A 9,761-nucleotide genomic window follows, 5' to 3' on the forward strand; every position below is an offset into this window, starting at 1 on the left:
GACAACCGCAGCCACTGAGCCCTCTGTGTGGCCTTGGCGGCAGAGCCTGCATTTTTCCTGACTCATCAACGCATTCTCTCCCTCTCTGTCATTATCATACTTGCTTTCTAGCTAAGGCCGGTCTCCCAGCTGGGCTAAGAAAATGTTTCACGTTGCTGGAGGGGCCCCTTTGTTCTCTGACCCCTTCCAGTTGGCCATGGGCTTGCATGGAGAGTGAATGGATCATTGCTCTGTGGATGGATCTTGCTGGAAGAAACGAAACGCCCCTTCAGAATGAGAAATATAATCCCCTCACTGTAAATTAAGGACCCCTGATCCCCTCACTGTAATTTTTTTTTTTTTGACAGGCAGAGTGGACAGAGAGAGAGAGAGAGACAGAGAGAAAGGTCTTCCTTTTGCCGTTGGTTCACCCTCCAATGGCCGCCGCGGCCGGCGCACTGCGGCCGATGCACCGCGCTGATCCGATGGCAGGAGCCAGGAGCCAGGTGCTTTTCCTGGTCTCCCATGGGGTGCAGGGCCCAAGTACTTGGGCCATCCTCCACTGCACTCCCTGGCCACAGCAGAGAGCTGGCCTGGAAGAGGGGCAACCGGGACAGAATCCGGCGCCCCGACCGGGACTAGAACCCGGGGTGCCGGCGCCGCAAGGTGGAGGATTAGCCTAGTGAGCCGCGGCGCCGGCCTCCCTCACTGTAAATTAAGGACCCCTGCAGAGACACAATGGAGCTGGGTTGGGTCCCCCTAGAATCCATACAGCAAAGCCTGCCCCCCACCCCATTGCCGCAGAACACGCCTGTATTTGGAGATAAGATCTTTAAAGAGTTAATCAGGATAAATGAAGTCTATCGGACGGGCCCTAATACACCCTGACTTGTGTTACTTATCTGGGGCTGGCGCTGTGGTGTAGCAGGTAAACCGGCCACCTGCGGCACTTGCATCCCGTATGGGTATGTGGGCACTGTTTTGTGTCCGGCTGCTCCTCTTCTGATCCAGCTCTCTGCTGTGGCCTGGGAAGGCAGCAGAGGATGGCCCAAGCGCTTGGGCCCCTGCACCCGCGTGGGAGACCTGGATGGGAGTTCCAGGCTCCTGGCTTCCGTCTGGCCCTGCTGATTGTTGTGGCCGTTTGGGGAGTATAACAGTGGATGGAAGATCTCTCTCCCCCTACCCCGTACCTCTGCCTTCTAAAGAAATATTAAGAACGTGGAGCCAGGATCTGAACTCATGTACCGCCCTGTTGGAGTCAGGGGTCCTAAGCAGGGTCTTAACTGCTGGGCCACAGCCTGCCCTTACTTAGTCCCTTCTGAAGGTGGCGCCACCAACGGCCCAGTCACCTTGCTCTAGGGCCACCTTGTACAGGTGGGGCCCAGGGTTCCAACATGTGAACCCTGAGGGCACAGATCGTGAAGGGGACGGAGGGTCAGAGAGAGAAGCAGAGCGAGTCTGAGCGGCAGACGGTGAGCGGGAAGATAAAGATACATGTATACAGTTGGGTGCGGAGGTGACAGATGGGGCTGGAGCTCAGGGAGGCGGCATCGTGGGCCTCCGAAGATGGCTGACCCCAACCCCTGGAAGCAGGGAACGTGGTGTCCAAGGGAGCCCGGTCCAATCCCATCGTCCCTTCAGAGCAGGGAACCGTGTCCTGCTAGAAGGGGGTGTGTGTGAGAGAGGTGAGGCAGGCAGGCAGGAGGGGTGAGACAGACGTGGGGCCCGTGTGCCAGCGCTGGACAGAGTCGTTGGGGGGTGGGGAGGAGTGGGCGGCCCCCTCCTGACAGTGAGGACGCGGAAGCCCCTGTCCCATGAGCCCGAGGCCCTGGACACTGCTAAACACCTTGGCTGGGCTTGGAAGCAGCTTCCTGCCAGGGCTTCCTGCCGGCGGACACCTTGCTGCTGGCCCTGGAGAGCCCAGGTCTGAGGGCCCGGCCGGCCATTGCGCATGTGTGACCTGGAGCTCTGTGAGGCTGCACGTTTGCTTTGCTTTGGGTTCTCTGAGTGTGCGGCCATGGTCAGAGCAGCAGACGAATCCACGGGCCGCGCGAAGGCGTTGGGGGCTGGGAGGGCAGATGCAGCCGCACGTGGCCGGGCTGGGAACCGAGGAGAACAGTGGGGCTGTAGGTGAGAGGTGCCCAGACGCAAAGACAATGGAGCCTTGGAACAAGCAAGGGCATCCAGATGTCACTCTCAGGGCTAAGGGTAGGGGACCGGGTGGCGTCTGGGCGGCGGTGGCCTTGGGGACAGATCCCGAGAGCAGACCGTGGTGTGTGTTGTAAGAAAAAAGTTTTATTTCCAGGTGGTGCTTGGGGGTGGGGTCTGGGGGGAGGGATCATGCACCTGCTCCACCCTACAGCTGCTGGGAGGGCCTAAGGATGTACAGGAAGTGGGTTTTGCGGGCAGGCAGCTTGGAGTGGGCGGAGCCCTGGGTCCTCTCTTCCGGGGCGTCCTCCCGGGCCCCCTCCCGGAGCCCATCCCTGATGGCCTGCAGGCGGTGTCGCTTCTCACTGAGCCAGTGGCCGCTCTCCTGGGTGTCCTGGTGGGACCTCCGCCGCGGCAGCTTCATGATCCATAAGGCCACCCGGGGCCGGGGTTCCGGGCGGAAGCTGTCCGAGGCCTCCTGAGTGGGCACCGGGGCTTCCTTCTCCTCCGTCCTGGGAACCTGGGGCAGGGGAGGGGGAGAAACAAGGAGACCCTCTCATACTTCACAGGGCAGCCCCGAGATGCTCAGTTCCCACTGGAGTGTGCAGCCCGCGGTGCTGGGGGGGGGGGACACACGGCCGTCTGACGTGTGCAAAGCACTTATGTTTGCAATTGCCTTAGGATTAAAAATACTCAGAGGTTTACAGAATAATTTGGGATTGAAAAAAAAAGTGTTTTGGGGCCAGGCTGGTTACGCTGCCGCCTGCACCACCAGCGTCACACGCCAGCTGGTTCGAGTCCCAGCTGTTCTGCTCCCTGCTAATGTTCCTGGGAAGGCAGTGGAAGATGGCCCACGTGCTTGGGTCCCTGCACCGACGTGGGAGACCCGGACGGAGTCCTCGGCCCCTGGCTTCGGCCTGGCCCAGACCTGGCTGTTGTGGCCATCTGGGGAGTGAGCCAAAGAATAGATCTCTTTCAAAGGTAGAGCTACACAAAGAGAGAGGAGAGGCAGAGAGAAAGAGAGAGCGAGAGCGAGAGTGCACGCGAGAGCTCTTCCATCCGCTGGTTCACTCCCCAGTTGGCAGCAACAGCTGGAGCTACGCCGATCCGAAGCCAGGAGCTTCTTCCGGGTCTCCCACACGAGTGCAGGGGCCCAAGGACTTGGGCCATCTTCACTGCTTTCCCAGGCCACAGCAGAGAGCTGGATTGGAAGTGAAGCAGCCGGGACATGAATTGGTGCCCATATGGGATGCCAGCACTGCAGGCGGTGGCTTTACCTGCTATGCCACAGTGCCGGCCCCACATTTTGCCTTTTAAATAAATAAATATTTTTATTTTTTTATTTTTGGACAGGCAGAGTGGACAGTGAGAGAGAGACAGAGAGAAAGGTCTTCCTTTGCTGTTGGTTCACCCTCCAATGGCCACCGCGGCCGGCGCACCGCGCTGATCCGATGGCAGGAGCCAGGTGCTTCTCCTGGTCTCCCATGGGGTGCAAGGCCCAAGCACCTGGGCCATCCTCCACTGCACTCCCGGGCCACAGCAGAGAGCTGGCCTGGAAGAGGGGCAACCGGGACAGAATCCGGCGCCCCGACCGGGACTAGAACCCGATGTGCCGGCGCCGCAAGGCAGAGGATTAGCCTAGTGAGCCGCGGCGCCGGCCAAATAAATCTTTTTAAAAAATCAGATCAATTCAGAAATGACTTAACAGAATTCTTATAAATGTTTGTGCAAAGAAAAAAACACATTTTAGAAATGGAGGTTATGAGTTATCCTCAGAAAGTTCATGGAGAGCCCGCGCTGTGACACAGAAGGTTGAGCTGCCATCTGCAGTGCCAGCAGTCCATATGGGTACGAGTTCTAGTCCCGGCTGCTCCACTTCCTATCCAGCTCCCTGCTGATGCGCCTGGGAAAGCAGTGGAGGATGGCCCAGGTCCTTGGGCCCTTATTCCCATGGGGGAGACCCGGATGAAGCTCCTGGCTCCTGGCTCCGGCTTGGCCATTGCAGCCACTTGGGGAGTAAACCAGCGGATGGAAGATTCTCTCTCTTTCTCTCTGTCACTTTGTCTCTCTGTCTTTCCCTCTCTGTAATTCTGACTTTCAAATAAATGTTTAAATTATGATTTAAAACAAAAGTTAATGGAAAATGCATATTTTGAAAAAATTGCATGAATTAAAAGTTTTTGTACCAAAATAAACTCACCTTTTAATTCCATTTTTCCATGCCCTGCTTTGAAGTCCCCTCGTGTCACAGAGCCCCTTGGGGTTTCTGAGGCCTCTGGGATTCCGGCGCTCCTTAGCATTGAACACTCAGAGGCTTACCGCGCAGCCTGAGGCGTCCAGGCACTGTGGGTTCAGGGCTCCAGAGTCCACTGAGAATCACGACCCGGGGCTGGCGCTGCGGCGTAGTGGGTAAAGCTGCCGCCAGCAGTGTCAGCATCCCATATGGGCACCGGTTCAAGTCCCGGCTGCTCCACTGGCCTGGGAAAGCAGTGGGAGATGGCCCAAGTGCTTGGGCCCCTGTACTGGCGTGGGAGACCTGGAAGAAGCTCCTGGCTCCTGGCTTTGGATTGGCTCAGCTCTGGCTGTTGTGGCCAATTGGGGAGTGAACCAGCAGGTGGAAGCCCTCTCTCTCGCGTGCTCTCTGCCTCTCCTCTGTAACTCTGACTTTCAAATAAATAAATCTAAAAAAAAAAAAAAAATAGAATCAGGAGCAGCCAGCTGGGGAATGGCGCCTGCTCTAGTGGCCAGGACGCCGGTGGAGACACGCGGATCCCACCTCACCGCACCTGGGTTTGAGTCCCAGCCCCAGCCCCTGACTCCAGCTTCCTGCGAATGCAGAACCTGGGGGGCAGCGGCGTCATGGCTGAAGCCCTTCATTTCCTGTCATCTGCTTGGGAGACCTGGATGGAGTTCCTGGCTCCAGGCTTCCTCTGGCTCAGCCCTGGCCGTTGCAGATATTTGGGGGTGGGGGTGGGGGTGAAGCAGCAGGTAGGAATTTTCTCAGTTGGTCGACATCTCGCTCAGTCGTTTACAAACATCCGTTACCGAGGGCAGCTTTGAGTCAAGCGGGAGAACTCGAACGTGGGTCCTGCGACTCAGAGCTACCTTGCACAAGGACTTGTTTGAAAACAGGGCCCTTGCCGACTGAACCGGTGAAGATGCCGTCACCCTAATCCAGCAGGACGGGCTTCCTCGTGCAAGGGGCAGTCTGGACATCAAGCTGCACACATGGGGAGACCACCCTGTGCAGGTGCTTTGGGCGCTGCTGCCACAGCCGGGGAGTGCCAAGGGTGGCCAGTGCCGTGGCTGGAAGCCGGGAGAGAGGCAAACGCTGCCTTCAGGAAGAACCAGCCCCACTGACCTCGATCTTGGGCACCTGGCCTCAGGGACTGAGAGACAGCATCGGCGGATAAAGCCACCGGTCTGCAGGATTTTGAGATATGGCCACCTGAGGGACTATGAGTGTGCGTGAGAATCCATCGTTCTTAGGTGTGGAAGCAACCAAGTAAAAATCGGTAAAATCTGGCAAAATGTTAACAAGTGCTGACTCCAAGCTGAGGGTTCTTGGGGGACATTTTTGGCTGTCACAACTGGTGAGGTGGGGACGCGGCTTCTGTCCAGGCACCCTACAGCGCACACATCCACCCCTCCACAGAGGATGACCCAGTCCCAAACGCCAAATGGTGCCGAGGCTGAGACTTGGGTCAACGGTAAAAGGGAATACATGCACATTCAGTGTGCAATTAAAAAAGCTTTTTCTGCAAGTTTCAAATAAATAAACTCTATGTGTGTGGAGCTGTATGGGTTTGGGGTTCTTAAAACCTGTTTAACATGACAGGGGCCGGCACTGTGGCGTAGTAGGTTAATCCTCCGCCTGCAGTACCAGCATTCCATACGGGCACCAGTTCTAGTTCCCCGGCTGCTTCACTTCCGATCCAGCTCTCTGCTGTGGCCTGGGAAAGCAGTAGAAGATGGCCCAAGTCCTTGGGCCCCTGCACCTGCGTGGAAGAGGATTCTGGCTCCTGGCTTCCAATCAGCTCAGCTCTGGCCGTTGTGGCCATTTAGGGAGTGAACCGGTGGATGGAAGACCTCTCTCTCTCTGCCTTTCGGTCTCACTGTTAACTCCACCTCTCAAATAAATAAAATCTTTAAGAAAGATGAGAAATACTATGTTTGCTCGGCATTTGTAATTAGAATCGCTGATAGAGGTGTAAAAGGGTGAGACACACAAAGCCTTTGGGTTCGTTAAACACCTTGGAATTAAAACCCACCCATTCGAGTTAGCACAGAAGAGGCTTGCCAAGCACGGTGGGGTAGATTAAACCATGGTCTCACCTTGACTTTGAACCAGAACGTACTGAGAGGTGTTCTAGCCAAGCTCTTGGAATTAGCAACGCTTCTTGGTTTACAAAAGGCAGGTGCTCACAGAGCCCTCTGGGGTTTACTAAACGTTTGGGGACTTAGAGCCTCATTTCTTTCTTTCTTTTTTTTTTCTTTTTTCTTTTTTTTTTTTTTTTTGACAGGCAGAGTGGACAGTGAGAGAGAGAGAGACAGAGAGAAAGGTCTTCCTTTTGCCGTTGGTTCACCCTCCAATGGCCGCCGTGGCCGGCGTGCTGCGGCCGGCGCACCACGCTGATCCGATGGCAGGAGCCAGGAGCCAGGTGCTTTTCCTGGTCTCCCATGGGGTGCAGGGCCCAAGCACCTGGGCCATCCTCCACTGCACTCCCTGGCCACAGCAGAGGGCTGGCCTGGAAGAGGGGCAACCGGGACAGAATCCGGCGCCCCGACCGGGACTAGAACCCGGTGTGCCGGCGCCGCTAGGCGGAGGATTAGCCTAGTGAGCCGCGGCACCGGCCTAGAGCCTCATTTCTGAGAGTTGATTTGTCCCCGGACACGTGAAAGCCAGGAGCCCCCTCCCCCATCAGAGGGTGTGGGAGGGTCCACTCCTCCTCCTAAGCTCAGAAAACCCTGGGGTCCGGACACGTGGGGGCTGGCACGACCTAACCTTCCAGTCGCCCTCCTGGCTGTTCTGGGGCTCCAGGGAGGCCACCACTTTCTCGGAGATCAGCACCTCTCCTGTCCTGTTGTCGGTCACCTGCGAGGACAAGGGCCGGAGGGGACAGTGAGAGCGGCCCCGGCAGGAGGGCGGGCGGGGAGACCCGGGAGGGGCACCTTGTCGATCTGGAGGTGGCTGGAGAGGGTGCTGTTCCCCAGCCGGTGCTCTTGGCTCTCTTCTTGGTGGTAGTTCCTGGGGAGGCTCCGGAAATCCATGGGGGCAGAGAAGAAGCTGTCCAGGCCCCGCAGCAGGTCATCCTGGGGAGGACGGGAGGAGGGACCGCTGAGTGGCCGTGCCCACCCTTTCCCTGTCCAGTCTTCTCGCCCTTGGGGCCTGACCCCCTGCCCCTCACCCCGCCTGTCCTGTCTCCCGTCTCTGTCCCATCCTGCCCCTCATGTGTCCCCCCCCCCCTCTGCCCCGCCCCCTCGCCCCTGCTCGGCTCCTCCTCCCCACCCCTGCTCTCACTCACTTTCAGGAAAAGCCGGCTGAAGCCTTGGAGCAGGCTCTGGAGGCCCAGCAAAGCCGTGGAGCTCTCCTGGGAGTCACTGTCGCGGGTGGGGGCCGCGGAGGCGCGGGACAGCAGGGCACAGGGGAGAAGCAGGAGAACCAGCGGATGCCACATGGTGGGGCTGGCGGGGAGGCTGCAGCGAGGGTGGGGATCAGAGCCCAGACACCCCTCCCTCACTGTTTCTCAGGCCCCGCCCCTCCAGGCACCCACACCTCCCATCTCCCCCCAGGCCCCCTCTACCCCCTATCTGCTTCAGGCTGCGGGGGGGCCCCGGGCGCCTCCCAGGCCTGGCGACCCCACTCCTCGCCTTCTTCCACATTCATACCCAAATCGCAGTGTTCAGCTCCCACGCCCCGCCCCCTTTCCTGAGCCCCGCACTAATGCTAAACCGGACTCCGGCCGTCCACGGACGGTTAAACCCAAACAGTTCTGGTCTCGAGCCCAATCGGACTGGCTGGAGCGTTGGCTGAGCTCCGCGAGGCCGAGCCACGCCCCTTATTGTACGACCACGCCCCCAAGAGCTGACCTCACTCAGGAGCCGGGTCCTCCCGGGCATAGCCACGCCTCGGCCCTCCGCTGACCACGCCCCCGGATCCTGAGCTTCGCCTCATTTCCCTATCGGACCACGCCCCCCACGGGTGTTCTCAGCCCTGGAGACCCAGTCTTTTTTGTTTTGTTTTGTTTTTTGAGACACAGATTAAAACAATAATAATAATTAATTAGTGGCCGGCGTTATGGCGCAGTGAGTTAAGCCCCTGCCTACAATGCTGGCATCCCATCCACATGGGCGCCGGTTCAAGTCCCAGCTGCTCCACTTCCCATCAGCTCCCTGCTAACAAACCTGGGAAGGAAGCAAGCAGAGGACGATGAAGTACCTGGGCCCGGCACCCACGTGGGAGACCCGGAGGAAGCGCCTGGCTCCTGGCTTCAACCTGGCTGTTTCGGCTGTTGCAGCCATTTTGGGAGTGATTCAGCTGTTGGAAGATCTCCCTCTCTGTAACTCTGCCTTTCAAATAAAACAAAATATTTAAAATAGAAAGTGAGGGAGAGGCACAGAGAAGAGAAGATAGATCTTCCATCGCTGGTTCACTCCCCAGATGGCTGACACAGCCAGGTCTGGGCCAAGCCAAACCCAGGAGCCAGGAGCTTCTTCCAGGTCTTTCACATGGGTGGCAGGGGCCCAAGCATCTTCCCTTGCTTCCCAGGCGAATTAGCAGGGAGCTGGATCGGAAATGGAGCAGCCAGGACCCAACCTGGTGCCCATATGAGATGCTGGCTTCGCAGGAGGCAGCTTTACCTGCTACACCACAATGCATGCCCCCAAAATAAAATCTTAAAAAAATTAATTTTTATTTATTTGAAAGGTGGAAAGACAGACAGCTGGTTCACTCCCCAGTCTACGCAACAGCCAGGGCTGGGCCAGGTCGAAGCCAGGAGGCTGAAACTCCACTCGGGTTTCCGACGTGGGTGGCAGGGACCCAGGCACTTGGGTCATCGCTGGCTGCCTCCCAGCGTGAGCTTCAGCAGGAAACTCGATGGACGGGAAGCAGAAGCCTGACTCGAACCCAGGCACTCCAGTTTGGGACGGGTAAGTGGGGTTCCTCAGAAAGCCCCGGGTCTCCCAGCGAAGCCAGTGACGCCCCCCACGGCGAGGTGTCCCCCGAGGGATGTGACAAGCGAGCGCCGAGCGCCAGGCTGCTCTTAGAAGATGGCCGGCGCCCCATCGATTTAATTATTTTAAATTTCAAAGCCGTTATGGATCAAGACGTGCGAGAAAGCACAATTAAATGAGTTGCTGGAAAAAATGAAACCCAGCGGCGCAGTGACCACTGGCCCAGGCGAGTTCTGCCTGCGTGCGCGGATCAGGGCGCCGACGGCCACGCCCCCGCCTTGTGGCCACGCCCCCGCACCTGGGCCACGCCCCCGTGCCCTCGCTCGGGTCCGCGGAGCTCCCGGACGCTCCCTCCGCTCCGGAAACGCCGAGCTTGGGGAAGTCCGAGCGGTCCTGGTTCGCTCGCTGCGAGTCCCTTCTGAGTTTCTCTTAAAAAACTCGGCTCTCTTCGGAAACCC

At 58.1% G+C, this 9,761-nt stretch overlaps 1 protein-coding gene across 2 annotated transcripts; it reads right to left on the reverse strand.

Annotated features, from left to right (window-relative positions):
* Nucleotides 1–2,254: 2,254 nt before the first annotated feature.
* DKKL1 (dickkopf like acrosomal protein 1) lies at nt 2,255–9,700 on the reverse strand. Of its 2 annotated transcripts, XM_089318965.1 has the most exons (6): nt 9,602–9,700; nt 8,567–8,697; nt 7,653–7,824; nt 7,300–7,440; nt 7,133–7,222; nt 2,255–2,647 (listed from the first exon to the last, which is right to left on the reverse strand). In XM_089318965.1, exons 2-6 carry the CDS (start codon nt 8,647–8,649, stop codon nt 2,336–2,338), a joined length of 798 nt encoding a protein of 265 aa, XP_089175091.1. In that variant the 5' UTR covers nt 8,650–8,697; nt 9,602–9,700; the 3' UTR covers nt 2,255–2,335. The 2 variants fall into 2 exon arrangements, with proteins under 2 accessions (XP_089175091.1, XP_017195636.2); XM_017340147.4 differs by lacking the exons at nt 8,567–8,697; nt 9,602–9,700 and adding an exon at nt 8,017–8,174.
* Nucleotides 9,701–9,761: the final 61 nt, after the last annotated feature.

Source organism: Oryctolagus cuniculus, chromosome 18, assembly GCF_051225735.1.
Source record: "Oryctolagus cuniculus isolate XC-2025 breed Fujian yellow rabbit chromosome 18, ASM5122573v1, whole genome shotgun sequence".
NCBI lineage: Eukaryota > Metazoa > Chordata > Mammalia > Lagomorpha > Leporidae > Oryctolagus > Oryctolagus cuniculus.